General features: G+C 30.7%; 2 protein-coding genes across 4 annotated transcripts in view; both read left to right on the plus strand.

The window, feature by feature from the left end:
* Positions 1-10,991, plus strand: part of LOC105255276 (palmitoleoyl-protein carboxylesterase NOTUM) — a 36,608-nt gene extending 25,617 nt beyond the window's left edge. The window contains exons 2-8 of one of the 2 annotated variants that reach the window (XM_025411849.1): positions 6,808-7,177; positions 7,837-7,897; positions 7,988-8,217; positions 8,877-9,086; positions 9,196-9,493; positions 9,660-9,976; positions 10,225-10,991. In XM_025411849.1, coding sequence (XP_025267634.1) covers positions 6,808-7,177; positions 7,837-7,897; positions 7,988-8,217; positions 8,877-9,086; positions 9,196-9,493; positions 9,660-9,976; positions 10,225-10,553 — 1,815 coding nt within the window. In that variant the 3' untranslated portion in view covers positions 10,554-10,991. The remainder of the gene's footprint in view (positions 1-6,807; positions 7,178-7,836; positions 7,898-7,987; positions 8,218-8,876; positions 9,087-9,195; positions 9,494-9,659; positions 9,977-10,224) is intronic. The other variant, XM_025411850.1, reaches the window with a different exon arrangement.
* A 2,387-nt stretch (positions 10,992-13,378) lies between these two features.
* On the plus strand, positions 13,379-18,182 carry LOC105255274. Of its 2 annotated transcripts, none has more exons than XM_025411873.1 (6): positions 13,379-13,788; positions 14,705-14,887; positions 15,505-15,739; positions 16,319-16,672; positions 17,006-17,193; positions 17,694-18,182. In XM_025411873.1, exons 1-6 carry the CDS (start codon positions 13,770-13,772, stop codon positions 18,053-18,055), a joined length of 1,341 nt encoding a protein of 446 aa, XP_025267658.1. In that variant the 5' UTR covers positions 13,379-13,769; the 3' UTR covers positions 18,056-18,182. The 2 variants fall into 2 exon arrangements, with proteins under 2 accessions (XP_025267658.1, XP_011262751.1); XM_011264449.3 differs by lacking the exon at positions 13,379-13,788 and adding an exon at positions 13,871-14,221.
* Positions 18,183-18,667: the final 485 nt, after the last annotated feature.

The following is an 18,667-nucleotide window of genomic DNA, read 5'->3' on the forward strand; positions in this document are numbered from 1 at the left end:
TGTACAAAATAATGAGAGGAATCAATTGCTGTAAAGAAAACACATAATTATTTCGAAGAAAAAATATGTAATTTGCAATTAACAATTCCATATTTTTTCTTAAAAACAACTGTGTTTTTCCTTTACACAATTGATTCCTTTCATTATTTTGTACATAAAAGTATTAAGGTAGGATAATCGAAAAATAAATATTTTACTAGATATTTTACGGTTTATGTAAAATTAAGATATTATTTCAAGCCTCATAACTCGCAAAGTACTTAATGAAAACTAACTTAATTATAGTGTTTTGGAAAGCTCTCGAGATAAACTAAAAAAATATGCAAAAGCATACAGGGTGTCCCATTTAAAAAGTTGGATGTGACCTTCACGTGACCTTCAGGTGACTCTTCAATGTCAAACTAAAGACACCATCTTATGTCCCCCTTCAAGCCATACAACTTTTGTCTGAAACATTTTTTCCTACAATCAAAATTAAAAAAGTTATTCAGGGTCATCGATTAAAACGGGACACTCTGTATATAAATATATTTATACAATATAATATAAATATATTTATACAATATAATATAAATATAATTATTTATAATTATAATATGATATAAATATAATATAATATAAATATAATTATTTATAAAAATTATTTATAATTATTTATAAAAATGATATAAATAGAATAAAAATTTCTGTAAAAAAAACTACAAGAAAATATATGCTTATACATACAGACACGTGTAAATATAGATCAAGATATACGTAATTACATATTTGCACAATATAATTCTGATAGAGTCTCCATCGTCTTTTCTCTCACTATTATAATTATTACAAATTATTTTAAATATACATCTCATCTTGAGAAAGAGAGAGAGAGAGGAGAAGGGAAGGGGTAATACGTTTAAATGTATCAATGAATTATGCATATACTTTCACAATTTCATTCTTTCCTATATGCTCCTAGGGAATCCATGACCCAGAGTATGAATAAATTTTCCCTCTCTATCCCTTTCTTTCTTCATCGTTCCGTGCGTGTGCATTCGCGTACGCCGCATCGATGGAATGCCACGCATCACCAGCCACGAGAATCAGTCAACCTCTCGAGGCAGAATCAGGTGTGGAATAAATGAATTCGCGACGTCGGAGACGGATCAGCCGGCTCCTTAATCTCGCGGAAGCGAACGTTTCTTTTGTCGACAACGAAATCGTAAAGCAGGGCATTGCCACTTCTGCTCCGATATTGAAGAATCAGATCATCATTTACTTATCCAAAAAAATTGAAAGGACCGATTGCTTTTTTTGTCATATCTTGAAATTGTAAAATGGAGTTTAAATTTTAGCTATTGATGTTAAAATATTAAGAGAGTGGTGTTATTTGTAAAATGTTGATATGACTTATAAATAATTGTAATTGACAATTGTAATTGACATTGTAAATTTAAAAAATGGAGTCTTAAAAATTTGTGAAGCTTTGTAGATAGTGCAGTAAGTTCTTTTTCCCTTTTTTAAATTAAATGATATAATATTCCAACAATATATGCAATACACATATTAATACATAATAATAAACATTATTGAAAATTATTAAATATTAAAATTTATTAATATATTATTTATATCGAAACTTTTATAATCGCGTGCATTCCGCGCGTTTTGATAGTTAATAAAAATAAATATTAACTTTAGTGATATAAAAAACAGTTTATTATTTTATTTTTGATAAAAAAATTCCGAAAAGCATCCGAATATTAAATCATGTAGAAATTTGAAAAATGTATCGTAGAAATTTCAAGGAACGAGAGAACTCTTGCATTTGGGATAAAATAAAAATATATAACGAGTAAAATGGTATCAATATCGGGCAGTGAAGCTGAATTTTATTAATAATGTGAAAACCGAGATCGGAAATGATCCCAATGGAAAATGTTTCTAATTATTCGTTAATGATTAAATTTTACTGTATGACTGTTTCAGTTTATGAAATCGTAATGGATGTATATGATAAAAAATGTAAATAAAAATATTACCATGTAAAATTCACTCGATAATAGGAAAAATTATTAAATATAGAAGGATTAAAATCGTTTAAAAATTATTAAATATAGAAGGATTAAAATCGTTTAAATGTATAAATTTTTCACAATTATTATCTTTTAATGTGTAAATTATATAATAATATATTAAATAATCTATAATGAGAAAACAATCGAAAATTTAATATTGTATGTATTCTTATTGATAAGAACTCTATTGATTACATAGAATTTTAAAAATTCTATATTTCTCCAAAAAAAATTTAATTGTTTCAAATCGACATACACAATCGAGAAAATATAAAATTCTTATCGATAAAAATTCCATATTTCTTCAAAAAAATATCGATTGTTTAAAGTCGATAATTGAGAAAATTTGAAACTTATATATTAAAATTGACAAATTGGATAATAAAATTGTCTTTAATAAATTCTAATTAAATTGTCTCTTATAAGAAATCTTCCGAGAAAAATCGTTAAGAAGATATCTTTGTTAAGGAAAATGACGTCCAAAATTGCAGCTAAACTTCTCTCTCTCTCTCCCTCTCCCTTCCTCCATCTATTCTTTCCTCCCTTCTTCTCTCTTTCTCTCTCTCTCTCTCTCTCTTTCTCTTGCTATCGCGTGTACTCGCGATAACAAAATATCGATCGATGCGCAAATACCCGGAACTCTTGCACAAATGCCACGAGTGCGTCGCACCTTGTCTCGCCTCGCCGTAAAAAGCGCTTCAGATCGTGGTCATTTATCTACGGCGTGATTCATCTCTTTGACTGCGGCGCACGGTATCTTTAAACGTTTTACCTGCTACCAGATTCCCTGCAGCTAGTATATGGTGTGCCGCCGGTCCAAGTAACAGCCATCACTTTGTCGGCCTTTGTCACGGGGATTATGCGCCGGGTGGCAAATTATGACGGACACCTTCACGCCCAGGACACCCTCTAATGCGCCAGCTACAGAGCCGGCAAAAAGAAAGAGAGAGAAACAGAAGGAGAGAAAGAGAGAGGATTGCGAGGGTCCTTAACATATCTTATAGCATGTGTTCCTTAAAAGGAAGCCCTAAATTATGCAAAAGTAGTTCATAGGGTATGTAATTTTAATGGGAGCTATTGTGTCCCGGAAAAAAGATATGATGTATTAAATGATTGAACGCGAGTGATAAAGTTAATGCAAACTTTGTTGTGAAAAATCGATCTGTCATTTTTCGCGTAATTGAATTCAAGAGCGAAATTTTTAAAATTGGCATATTAAGAATGTGACAATTTTTTTTATTTGTAATAACAATTAGTGTTAAATTTATAGCGACGTGTTATCTAAATTTTAATTCATATTTTGTTTCCTGGCTATTTATATGAAATTATGAGACTTATAACTTAAAAAAATAATCATTCAGTTATTATTGGGATTGAAATGTGTGATCAATTTATTGACAAAAAAAATTATCATTAGATATTAAATTTACAATTACAAATTTATTATAAAAAACAAATCATACGACTTTAAAATTATAAAAAAAACAGTAAATGTAACAGATGTCGAAAAAAATGGAAACATTTGCGGTAAGGTAATATTACTGAACCATATCCTCGGATTCAAGACGGCTTTTCAACCCTCTTTTCTCGATAGTTCTTGAATATCCTCGCTTGGAGCGTAGAACTACCCTTCGGGAACTCAGCTCGACACTCCAGCGAACTGATTTACGGTATAATAAAGCGGTTAAACGCAAAATGGAAGCTCACCCGTCCGAGAGTCTACTTTATTTACAACCTTCCTGAAAGTTCCGATTCAACGCGGATTTTTGAAATCGCTTCGAGTCTATCGCAACGTTTTCCGGATAATTCATACTATGTAAATATATATAAAAATGACGGGAAGAAATCATGCTATTTTTGGTCATAACAATAACAGAGGAAAGATACCTCCGATATTTAACATCGATAAATCGTAAAACGTATTTTCCTCGGTTATCTTTAATTTCGTAAGAAATTAGAAATATTATATCATGCTGATATTTTGAACAATTGAACAATTTAAAAATTTTGTATATGGGTTGGTGAAAAAATAAGGCTACAATTCGGAGAATTTCTTTTGTTGTCTTACATAGAAATTATGTAAGAAGAGATTTTCTTCTACAAAAATAAACTTTAAATTTTATCAAAAAAATGGTTTTATAAATATAAAAAAAAAATGAAAATAATTAAATTGCATAATAAAAATAATTACAAATTAGACATTTAATTTTTCAACATTTATGTTTCTAAGAATTTTTTTCATTATAAAAAACATTATTAGAAAATGATTGTTGTATATGTGCAAAGATATGTATGTGTGTGTTAAAGATTAAAAGAAGTAATTACATCTGACAGTATTATCTTTTGAGGGAACAAAAAAAAACCTGTGTTGTGAAATCTAGTTGGTATAGATTTATAAAGATTTTTGATAATATAAATTTTTGTAATCTAGACAATTATAGATGACATTACTTAATATTTTAACTAAATTAAAAATTGAAATATTTTTATTAAAAAATCCTTAAAAATCTTAAATTATAAAAAGTACTCCATTATTTATATTATCTTTATTTACGTATTTTTCAAGCTTAATTTCCTTAAAAACTCTTAAGTTGTCAATCGATCTAAAAAATCCACAATCTAAAAAATATCGTTTAAAAATCTATATTAAATTAATCAAAGACTTTATAATTGAGAGAAATTTCATTTAGTTTTTTTTTTTCGATTTTATGGATGTATATGGCTATAATTAAGTTTCATAATTTTTATCGAGGAAAAAATGAGATGAAAGAACAGTCAATTTCAAGGATTATAATGTATCATATTGGTAAAATTCCAACTTAGAATTAGATTCGCTTTTCCTACTAACCGCGAGAAAATAGACCGATGATCGGAAAAGCATCGCGCGGCGAACATTCTTTTCGCGGCATCGATGCAAAGGTAAAGAGGAAAGAGTAGTGAACTTCCCTTCCTTTTTGCTTCCGTTGCTTCGTATGAAGCGGAACCCAATTCGCTGTTTGCGGCCCATTATGCCCGATCATAATTGCGTCGCAACAACGTTTCTCCTTCCTACTATCCGCAATGTTGGCGGCGGCCTTTCATCTTGGTCCGAGATCGAGACCGAGCTTCTGTTTCCGAGGTGTTTCCGCCGCCGGCTACCGTTCTGGAAGCTGGAACTTGATCTTAAGTAGTCGCTTTCGTGAAAGAAAGACAGGAGGCCGAGGGACGATGGAGGAACGTTGTTGCGGTAAAACACGTCAAGAACACCGACAGAGATGGTAGCCGGACGCGGGATAGAGAGGGAGAGTGGCGCCGTGTAGCTCAGCGTTGTCTTTATCATCGTTTTTTAAATTATTCCCGCGGTTGCTCGTTTGTTATGTAGCAGCTCGATGTATCAGCCCGATATCGACGATGTTCGTATAAAACTCGCCGAAAGAAAAAAACAAATTCATTTACAACAATCGAGGAGAACATATTGATGAATATTAATTATTTGAATAATATTCGATAAGATATTTGCGAATGAAATCCAATATGCAATTATTACGTGTTTTTTTTTGTGGCAATTTGACTAATAAAATTATATTTTCTATGCAAACAAAATAATTGAAGCAGTTTGTAGTTTAATGATTAGCCCCGAGACTTAAAATTTTAACTTTCATTAAAATTTTACTAATCAACAATATTATAGGATATGTGAAAATTAATATTTTGAAAGATATCAATATAAAAAATATTAATAATTTCCTTGTCAACATGTCGCTAGATATTGGATAAAAATAATAATTTTATTTGTGTGTATATATTTCTTCTCTGATATTAATATATGATATAATATTAATAATTTCCTTGCCAACATATCTACGAATTTGAATTGGCAGTAAAAATATAATAGTTCTGTGAGTGCTGCTTTCGATTTTAAATATAAATTATAATTTTAAATATAAATTAATATTTGTATGTGAAAAATATTAAAAATCTCATATGATAATAAATTATTTTTCATATTTAACACGAAAATTATTTTAATATTACGCTAGATATTGGATAAAAATAATAATTTTATTTGTGTGTATATATTTCTTCTCTGATATTAATATATGATATAATATTAATAATTTTCTTGCCAACATGTCTACGAATTTGAATTGGCAGTAAAAATATAATAGTTCTGTGAGTGCTTCTTCGATTTTAAATATAAATTATAATTTTAAATATAAATTAATATTTGTATGTGAAAAATATTAAAAATCTCATATGATAATAAATTATTCTTCATATTTAACACGAAAATTATTTTAATATTACGCTAGATATTGGATAAAAATAATAATTTTATTTATGTGTATTTCTTCTCTAATATTAATAAATGATATAATATTAATAATTTCCTTGCCAACATGTCTACGAATTTGAATTGGCAGTAGAAATATAATAATTCTGTGAGTGCTGCTTTCGATTTTAAATATAAATTATAATTTTAAATATAAATTAATATTTGTATGTGAAAAATATTAAAAATCTCATATGATAATAAATCATTCTTCATATTTAATACGAAAATTATTTTAATATTACGCTAGATACTGGATAAAAATAATAATTTTATTTGTGTGTATTTCTTCTCTGATATTATTTTCAAAGAAGTCTCCGTCCAACAAAATTGATTTCGCACGTAGGAAGTTTGATCAATTAAAGACTTCTAATAAAATAGAGAAGGCAGATAAATTTCGATACGTTACATCAAGATTTCTCGTACATGTTTTAGATTATACCGTGCCTAGTGGCTTTGATCCTAACGATAGCTGCCGAGGACAAGTTCACGAATACGGTCTCGATTTCCTCGAGTTCGCCGACGGAGTACCCGAGCAACACGATACAGAAGCTGATAAGCATCCTGGGGAAGTATGGACTAGATGATCAGAGGGGCCTGAAGAGGGTGTACCTAAGCAACAAGTCGATTACTTGCAATGACGGATCGCAGGCCGGTTTCTACCTACGAAAGTCCCACGGCTCCAGGCGTTGGATCATGTACCTGGAGGGCGGCTGGTATTGCTACGATGAAAAGAGCTGTAGAGCCAGATGGATGCGAGTACGGCATTTGATGACATCAACGCAGTGGCCCGAGATACGCGATGGTGGGTGATCGCTCGATCGCTTATAATTATACGTCGCGCGGAACGGAAATGATTTTCCGCTCGTGCATCCGAGCATCGAAGCTCGCACTGCATCGTAAACTAATTTATGTGATCCTCCATGATGAATGCGCGTTCTTGAACGGACGCATTACCTCGTACGGTTTATTTCAATAATATATGTTGTGCAATGCAATATATAAGAATATGTTGTTGTGTTATAGATAGAAATTTATTGCAATGATAACGTCCATTTTCTATAAGACTCATATATATCACATGTATTTATTCTAATTATTATCGACGTATTATTAACGTAAGAATTTATGTAGATGTACAAGATCTAATTATTATCAAACACTCGTTCATTGATTTTATAATTTAATAATCTACTTTCAGTTAATATTAAATATCTCTCGGCAATTGAGTCTTAAAATAAATCTCTGTTAGAACAGATTGAATTAATATTAATCGAAAAATAAGATCTTTTTATTCATAATCTGAAGATTTAACTTGGCACTGTAAATTTTAATATTTAATAACAACAGTGTTTTTTTCAATGTCTCCAATATTTATAAAGGGATGATTCTGAATTTATACGCATATATTGCCACTGACTGCCAAAATAAAATGTACAATTACAGAATTACAATTTCTTTCAGTGGGTGGAATACTCTCGCCGAATCCCGACGAGAATCCATTCTTTTGGGGTGCGAATCACGTGTAGGTATTGTCCATCGCATAATCGACCTCGTGTTGCTCCGCCACAAGATTTTTCCGATTTTAACGATGCCGTCGTTGCTGTTTCCACAGTTTCGTTCCTTACTGCACGAGCGACAGCTGGAGCGGCACCAGGGCATTCAGAACACCAGACGACATGTTTTCGTTCATGGGGGCAGAGATCGTGGTCCAAGTCGTCCGGGACTTGGTTCCCCTTGGCCTCGAAAACGCGAGCGCTTTTCTTTTGGCCGGCAGCAGCGCAGGCGGTACTGGTGTCATGCTGAATCTGGATCACGTGCAAAATCTAGTGCATCACGAATTGGGTATGACGCATCTCGATCTATTTATCAATTAATTTTCCTAATTACACGGATCTCGACGTCATTATTGATAATGATCGTAATTTTCTCGGTAATAAATATTTATTGTTCAACAAATTAATTGTCGAGCGAGTCGGCATCAGTAATGAGAATCATTACGAGTCGTGAATATTTATTGTCAATATTATCGTTAAAACAAATCATATTTTATGAGTGATCTCTTTTATATATTATTTGATACGGACATTAAGGTAGAATTAATTTTTTTGTACGTCAATCTGTGTATTTTTAATATCTATAAATCACTGAATAAATATATAATCTTTTCAATATTCTCTATAATTTAAAATTAATGTGTTGTCAAATAAAAGTAGCCAATAAGATATCAGACTTCAGGTCTCAAATATTTTCAAAAGAAGAAATATTTTCAAATATTTCTCTATATGAGTTTATTAATTTACCTTAAAAATTTTTAAAATTAATGTTGTGAAATAAAAGTAGCCTATAAGACATCAGACTTCAGATCTCAAATATTTTCAAGATTAAAAGAAGAAATATTTTCAAATATTTCTGTATACGAGTTCGTTAATTTACCTGAAATATTTCAATTATTTGTGATTATCGATATAAGTGGTAAGATTTATCTATCATATATCGCATAGGCTTGAGGCACGTTGCTATACGCGGTGTATCAGATTCTGGATGGTTCCTCGATAAAGTGCCCTACCCTCCAAAAGGCTTGTCACCTGTCGATGCGATACAAAGTGGGATGGAATTATGGAAGTCTCGGATGCCTCACAATTGCGTGCTTAAATACCCTAAGGAACCATGGAGATGTTTCTTTGGATATCGACTCTATCCTACTTTGTCCGGTGAGTTTATTTTGCGTATTATGAAGAATTTGGTAACTGAAACTATATAAAATGGAAATTATAAAATGTCTCGAGAGAAAGTTTCAAACTTTTTTGCTTAACATTCTAGCACCATTGTTTGTCTTTCAATGGATATTCGATGAGGCACAGATGAGGGCCTACAATGTAGCTGCACCATTGACAAGAGAGGAATGGGATTATATACACAAGATGGGCGACAGTTTGCGGCATACGTTAGAAAATGTTACAGCGGTCTTTGCCCCGAGTTGTATCAGTCATAGCGTTCTGACGAAGAGAGATTGGAAGATGATTAAGGTAGACGAAGTTTCCTTTGCACAGGCATTATTCTGTTGGGATCACATGCCGATCGGAAACAAGAATCATCGCAAGAACAATATGTACAACAAGTAAGTAATCCCGCTGTGAAATGATTACATCATCGAAGGAAAACAAAGAAAATCGATATTGCGTGGTCGAAAAAATATTTGCATCGCTACTTCTCTCGAGATCGACAAATAAATCAATAACGATTGATGATACCTCGAAGGTATAATGTTTTTTGTTTTGCTATAGCACTCACTCGCAAATCGAAACCAATCAACCGTGCGGGAAGTCGCTGAAGAAGCTATTGCGTTCTGGTATCAGAAAGGGAAATGGCACTTCGATCGAAGGTGGAAAAAGCAAAGCTGGATCTTCCAGGCAAAAAGCTCGATTGTCTGCCACTGATAAAACACTGAGGAGAAGACCGGTATCCGGCTTGATTCAAGAACGGGAGAATAAGAAGAGACGTAGAAGGAAACACAAAGCCAGAAGAGAGAGAAAGGAGAAAAAGGGGGCTAAAGAGGAAAGGTTAAAGAAGAAAGAAAAGAACGAGCGAAGAAAAGGTGCTGGTACTAGGTTTAGCAGAGCGCAAACATGTTTTGAATCTCGTTCAACAACAAGTCGACATTCTTTGTGAATAGTTATTTAATTAACTGGTTCATGCAATTTTATAAAAACAGTTGATCTAAAGCTCATTTGCATTTCATTCGCGGTGAAATTAAAATCTCGAAATTATTATTAATTCACCAAAAATTAATTCTTTACGCGGCATTTTTGCATTAACGAACATTTTTTTTCATGCAAAATCTTCTCGCAGGTCGTCGCAAACAAATTAACGGCAACAATCATACGGTCATATTTAACGGCACCAGACCGCAGCGATCGGTAATACCGTCGAACGAACGGAAGTGCTTCAAGGACTGCCATTTCCGTATGATCGAACGCTGTACTTGGCCGCAATGTAACCACAGCTGTCCCAAGTTGCATAATCCCTTTACGGGCGAGGAAATGGATCTTATCGAATTGCTCAAGAGCTTCGGTCTGGACATGAAAAGCGTCGCGAACGCTCTCGGTATTGACATACATACGTTGATTAGTATGGACCAAGAGAAGTTGGTGAATCTTCTAACACAACGCGCAAACTAGCAAGAGCATTCTGTTGTAACGATTATGCAGGATGCTCCTGCTTGCTTTACGAAGATCTTCATTGGCGTATCTCCGAAAAGTTAGATAGATATATACATACAATCCAAAATATGTACAAATATGTATATCATATGTTTCATAACGTGGAACGCGATTTGTGTCAATGGTCTCGTCGGAGAGCAACAATGTTACAGTACTTAAATTCGAGAGAATATATCACTGTTAATAGTTTCGGAATTAAAAGCAGTAAACATCTGCGAAAAATTATACGTATAGCTATGTAAAAATAAAATAACTTGTCTTATTCTCTTTTTGATATAACGACAAATTAAGAATGAATAAATTAAAATTCAATATTCGCATTATACCATTTTATGGTATTAATAAACAGTATTGCAGTTGTATAACTGCCGAAGATATATTTAAACGAAGCTCAAGAAAATATAATATTTTTTTGAGCTTGCATATTTTCATGTTGGATATTTTTGCGTATTTTATGTAAATTTAAAATGAAAACTGCCATTTGATCGCCGATGAATATTAAATTTGCGTTTAGAAATAGATAAAATATATAATTTCTTTTGTGATAGGCAGCATTTAAAAAATGATATCGGCACATTTGAATTAGAGATACATCATACGTACAACCAAAATGAGAAGAATCTTTGATAGTACGTTTCCAGAACTCGTTCTCAAACAATAAAGCCAAAAGAATAGAGATTTCGATTGGCCTTATCGTCAAGAGAAGACGAAAGTTCTGATATGTAGAAAGTGTATATTTTATTATAATTGTACGATTAAACGAATATTTTAATTTATTATAGTTATAAGCAAAACTAATCAATCATGTAACCGTATATTCTACAATTTAATTTACACGGCGTACAGTTTATCATTGAAATCAGACAAGAATGCTATTTTAGAACAGAACTTTCAATCTTATATTTGTTCGAATACAACACTTTTCATTTTAAGATTGTTCATTATCATCATTTTTTATTAAAAAGAGCCTTTTCTTTAAATGTATCTCAATATATTTTTATGTTCACCACTGGATCAGTTACAGATTTAATTTCCATATCATTTGAGATTGTTTAAATTACACGCACGAAAAACTGTACGAATGATCTTTCAAAGGGACTGATTTTCTCATGTAATGTTGGCACGGAAATTTGCCAACAAACAACAAAAGGTTAAACGACCGAGTAGCTTCATAGACTGATTAAATTATCTACCTCAACGAATCAAATTGTATTAACGTCCTTCATGTACTATAATCGTCAATTTACTATAATCATCATAATAAGAACAGTTATTGTAAATTAATGCGCGTAAAGTATATTGTACCTATATTTTATGTAAATAATAGGGGTAATGCGTTATTTATTTAACGTAGCATAGTCCGTAATTGCTGCGACATATAATTTTTCAACGTGTGCGTATTATATGTGATATATAAAACATATTGGCAGTATTAATGGAAAGTATCGTAGTTAAATTTTAATTTTTTAGGAGGATTATTTCCACAATAATTTCCTCCTCGAAAGTGTTTTATTTAAAATTTTAGATATAAATAAAAATAAAATATTAATTTGATATGAAACGCACACATGGATTAGAGTCGATGCTTTTTTGATATTCGATTCATAAAATAATATCGAAAAATAATATTATGTAATTGAAAATGTTCAAAAAATACAGTCAATATTTTTCATTAGTTGAAAACCAATTCGATTGACACATGAATAATATCGATATTGATATTCGAAATTATATTTTACGATTTAATTTATTCTTTCTCTCTCTCTCTCTCTCTCTCTCTCTCTCTCTCTCTCTCTCTCTCTCTCTCTCTCTCTCTCTCTCTTTCTGTCTTTTCTTTCTCTCTGTCTTTTTAAATTATAATCAAGATATATATATATATATATATATATATATATATATATAACTGATATGATTTCTATATATTTAACTTTTATTTATATAATATGTAACATTTAAAATTAATTTTTTAGAGAGAAAGAGAGAGAGGAGCATGACACTGTAAATAAATTGTATATCTGTTGTATTGAGTTGAGGTTAATCTCATTTATTTGTATTATTTATTAATCATTTTTCTTATGTGTACAGATGAATAACTTTTAATAAAATTCACATATATATTATATATTTGATATCTCTATTATATTTCATAATTCAAATAAAGATATATATTTTTAATGATTTTTATAACTGTAATGGAAAGCTCCCTTATAAAGGAGAACTTTTATTATCGAAACATTTCAATCGAAACTCATAACAAGTCCTACAAACTACATTACAAAATATTGTATGTATTATATATGTTGCAATGCGAAACCGACAGACATATGCGATTTATAACATACTCGCGATCGACCTAAATGTAACTTCACCATGAAATATCCTAAAATGTCGAACGATAAATCGCGTTCTATACACGTTCGGCCTCTACCTGTACGTAACGATTAGCCTGTTTGCTCTCACGACGCGTTCCCTCCTGACACACAGTGTCCCCTGCGCACGATGCACGAGGGCGATAATTCAATGTAGAAATTGAATCCGCTCTCCCAACCCTCGTCCCCCACCGATCGGTCGGATGAGCTCGCATCCATCGGCGGTTCTCCCTCGAAACTATATATTTTACGAGGGCGTATGCAGGAAATGGTATTTAATGTCGACAGATCAGACCGGGGCTGTATGCACGTAGCTGATAATCAATGTGATGGAGAGGCGGACGTGAGGGAAGAGAGAAGGAAAACCAGCGGACCCTGGTCCCTTCAATTGATGTGTCCGAGGAAGTGACGGAAGCGCAATACGCTTGAATGTCTCATAAACGGGCTCTGTATTAAACTACTCCGGTTACTGGCAGCTCGTTCGACTGTCCATCGTTCAGTCACTGGGTTGTCCACCGCGCCTGCGAATATCTGTATTAGTTTTTCGCACGATTTTCATTTCGCACGGTTCGGGTTTTCTTAATGCGATGATAATGTTTCGCCTGATCGAGAGATCCTTGTATGGCAAAAGTGAGACGTGATTGGAAGAATCGAAAAAAACCGAGCGTTTATCGTTATTGAACGTGGTGGTAGAGGAGAATTGTATTTTTAAACTGCACACGTTTTCCATCGCACACGGATAATTTTTCACTCGCAGAGAGATTGGGAATGAATTTTCAATACAGAACACGGGGCACTATTATCAATGATGGATAAATTTGATGGCAAGTCCATTCTTGCTTAACCACAACGTTTTAAAAAAAACGGAAGATAGAAAAAGGAATACAGAAATAAAAAAAATATTTTCCTATGTTTTTTTAAATTTTCTATATTTTGAACGTTTTTTCCTGATGTATTCTGCACAGAAAATAATTTTCCAAGAGTAAAAAATTATTTACCGAAGTTATTTAACGAAGATTTATATGAACGAAAATTCATATATATTGGTGCGTAAGTAACATATTTCGGAAACTTTAAAAGCTCTCGTATCAATCGTTATGCTCGAACAAATAAAAAACTGTCTGATTAATAAAACACGAGCGCACAATTACTGATATTGGAAGATTAAAAGTAATAGATAAATAATTTCGATCAAAATTTTATCCATTATGCAAAAAGAAATTATTCTGCTGCTTCTTCATGTTTTCTGTAACACTGGTGAGAATAAAATAATTATACTATTAAATTATGCTATTTAATTAATTATTCTATTTATGACATAATTTTTTTAGCTTTTTGTAGTATTTTTTTATAAATATAAAATGATGTATTAAATGATTTTAAACAAGTATTTTTAATATATTGAGGGAAAATATCCATATCAATGAAAAATTATATAATATTACAAATATATGAAAAAAATACATTATTTTTACAGTCATATTTTTTATAATTTAGATAAATGTACTATTTTTTGTTTAAATGCTATAAAAGAAAATATGAAAAGAATATAAAGAAAATATGAAAATATATGAACTGTTGTTAATATTTATGTGTCTATGTTTGCTTTCTTGTTCAAAATTCTCTATGTGAATATTTTTATCTAGTACTTTTTTTAAAAATATTATTTAACATCAAGTTATTGTAAATGAGTGATATTGCGTTGTGTCTCTCTAATTATATTTTTAATTTTGCTTTTAGCATTGGCAGGACAATGTGGAAAAGTATGGCTCACAGTTTCCTCTTTGTGGAGACCAATTGCTGCTTCCGACAAAGTGGTCGACGCGGAATTAGAAATAAATTGGGAATTTGATTGTCTAGTAGGCACAAAATTTTCAAATATCGAGATCAAGGCGTTCACTGCTGACCCGTTAGCAACACATAGTAATAAATTTTGTATTTTGCGTATTATATTCCGTTTCTAAAAGGTGGCGATTGAATCAAATCAAAATTAATATATATAAATATTTTATAAAATAAATAAATATATATATATATTTTTTTTAAATATATATATATATATATATTTGAAAAATCCAAAAATATACGGTAACTGTTATCTCAATTTATTATAAAATATAAAAACATAATAACATATGATACACGGAACGCAATAGTTTCTAATTGTTGTAAATAAATCATTAATTCATTTCTTTTAGAAAAATACTGTTGACAAAGTTTGAGATTTATAAGTTTATCTTGCCGTCATCTTTCACTGATTGCTTAATACAAATCGTCAGCTTATGCGCGTTGAAGCGCTTTGAGCTCGTCGTTTAAAACTTGTTCGCTAAGTCTCTCTTCCGCCTATCGCATTCAATTTGAAAACACTGATCCGTTCGAAATGAATCCCCCGATAGTTTTGAATCGTTTTCAATCCGATTTATCTTACAGAATGAATCGTCATAAAATCGAACGCATCAATGTTTTATCATATTTTCTCACGATAAATCTATCGAATTTTGGATAAAGAAAAATTTGTAGATCCAATTTATTTGTTCCAGATAAAATGATAAGGCCTGAATTGGTCTTGACTACCTTATGGCAAAATCCGCGAGGATATTTCAGGACAAATATTACAGTCGGTCGGCCACCGTTACCAGGAGGCTGGGATACAAAAGATGGAGCAACTCTTCCAGGCTCACATTGTCTTGATTATTATGCAATTCTTTATAAAGATGGTCACATGCTCTCCATGACTTGTTTGCAAATTTGGCCGACTTGGATGTATGATTCGAGGTAATTTTTTTAACTTTAAGTATATAATGAGTTATCGGCGTTATCACTGTTAAGTTTCCAGAACAACTTATCTTCTATACGAGTTAATAATTCTTTTACATAAGTATTTATTAATTTGTTTGGGAAGATAAATTATTTTGGAAACTTAAGAGTGATAACATCGATAACCCGTTATATACATATACTTAAAGATTAAAAAATTACATTTTTAAATCTTTAATAAAAAGATATTTAAATAATAAATAAAGTGTAGAAAATAATGTAAAAAATTGAATAATTAAGAAAAAAATGATTACAAATATCAATCTTTAGTAAACATGAATATTAATTATATAACAGTTAATATATGTAATAAATGTTTGAATATATATATATATATATATATATATATATATATATATATATATATAATAAATATAATATATATATATATATAAATATATATATATATATATACATATATATATAATTGTGCATTATTATATTAATTTGATTAATTTGAATAATAATTATATACAAGTTTCTTTAGTGATTATTTGCTATTAATATCGAGAAAAATGTTTCCTTATATTACCAAAGGAGAGAAATCGGCATGCTTCCTATCGGCAGCCTAATGATACCTGGGACACATAATTCTGGTTGTTACAAACATGGAGATCTGACTCGCCGGGATGCCTTTCAACGATACTTATTAACGCAAGATCGCGACGTTTGGACGCAACTGGTGCACGGCATCAGATATTTGGATATCAGAGTTGGATATTATCCATCGATTCCGAACGGCACCGCACTCGACGAAGAAGGCAATCATGTAAATAGATTTTGGGTCAATCACGACGTCATTCGCATTACACCTCTTTCGGAAATCATAAAAGACGTGAGAAACTTTTTAGATGCGGCGAGGGGTGAAGTTGTTATTATGGATTTTCATAGGTAAGTCGCGATTGCATAAGATTATCTCAGTTGTAGAATATTGCATTATGGTTTTTAAATTTACGCAAACGTGCATTTATTCTAAATAAAATTCGCATTATTCCCTGTAAAGTAAATAGTTAAAGAAATGATATTACAAGAAATTAGCAAAAATTATTAAATATATATAACGTTAACTGAATTGTTACTTTTGTTCAAATTATAATTTTCACATTTTTAAATTTATCTTCTTACATTTGTTGAAAATGTTAATAAAATTATTTCATTAATAAATGTATTTTATATTTGGAATCTGCATATATAATAATAATTAATGCAGAAATTAATAAATAGATTTCCCGTGGGCTTCGAAGGTAGATCAAACAGACATCGAAAATTGATAGCTATTTTACATCAAGAATTCGAAGGATTAATTTTGAAACCAGATAGAGGGGTCGAAGGCCTAGGACCAACATTAAATGATATTTGGACCGACGGGAAGAGATTAATTATTTGTTATGGCGATAAACATATAGTAAATGGTAAAACATTTTTTATCATTTCTCTAACATATAAAGATATATAAAAAAATAAATATTTTTTTAAAATAATTGTTTTAATATATTAAGCATTGAATTTTTTAATATCACGAATATTTATATGTATATAGATTATTTTATTATAAGATTAAAAATTTTTATAGAATTTTTGTACAATTACATTAAAAATGTGATATTTTATAAAATATAGTAAATATATAGTAAGTATATTTAATGACTCCTTTTAACAAAAATTTTCAGTAATTGCAGTATTGTTCTATGCTACATTAGTTTAGTTGAATTGAATTTATATTCTTCACAAAATTGTTTAAAATTTAATAAAATAATTCTCTTCTCGTTTCAAATTGAAAATTACTCAAATATGGCTTATAATTTTTAATTGAATTTAAAAAGATTTTTCTGTTAATATGCAGCCAACAAGTTTAATTAACTCAAATCAAGTATTTAATTAATAAATCTGTACATAATTATTTTTAATCTAGACTACGACTGGCTATGGCCACCCTTGACGCAAGTATGGGGCAATCAACAAACCGTGGAGGGTTTATTCGAATACTTGGACGAAGAAATTTTGGGATCAAAAAGACGCAAGAATAGTCAAAATCCATTGTGGGCAGTAATGGCAGAACTGACGCCATTCCCATTAGATATTTTCTTTAATCTATCTGGCGGACTTCGGCAGATGGCTGATTCTGTTAATCGAAATCTTACGGTCAAGTTTCAAGAGGAGTGGTGGAAGGAAACGAATATCGTGGCTACAGATTTTTTTCTCGGAAACGATTTAATCTGGGTATCAAGAATGTCGAACATAAAGAAAAGTAATATCGCACAATGGCGTTTATAGTCAATATGTAAAATTACATTGATAGCAAAATCATTTTTTGTTTTAAAAAAGCAATTATAAAATAAAACGATCGTTTCTACACACATTAAACACTTTCTCATACATTATATTACAGATAAAATAATATATGTTGAAATAAATTAATATTTACAAGCGATTAATTATACGAAATTTATAAGAAACTTAGGACACTAATTCATTTGTTTATTATTTATATATAATTATAAGGAGAGAAAGAAAGGAAGAAAAAGAGAGAGAAAAAATGCTTAAACATTATTAATATAATTGTTTAAATAAATTTGATATAATATATAAGTAAAAATACTAATGACAGATTAATGCTAGATATTGAATGCTTAATAAATATGTGTATTGTATTGCATACAGTGTATGCAACGCAATCTGCAGTGACTTCGCAAATAAAAATTTCGCGTTTTTTATTTGAATTTTATTTAAATAAGGCGTGAAAAATATGTGAATTTATAATTAACGAATTATTTTTCCCATGGAATTAAATATTACTACATAAGCTGTTATAAAATAAACTTGTAATATACTCATAATTAACGAGATAAAATCTTTATTGTGAAAAATCATGATTTCTTATTTGGT

Source organism: Camponotus floridanus, unplaced genomic scaffold, assembly GCF_003227725.1.
Source record: "Camponotus floridanus strain SB8 unplaced genomic scaffold, Cflo_v7.5 scaffold44, whole genome shotgun sequence".
NCBI lineage: Eukaryota > Metazoa > Arthropoda > Insecta > Hymenoptera > Formicidae > Camponotus > Camponotus floridanus.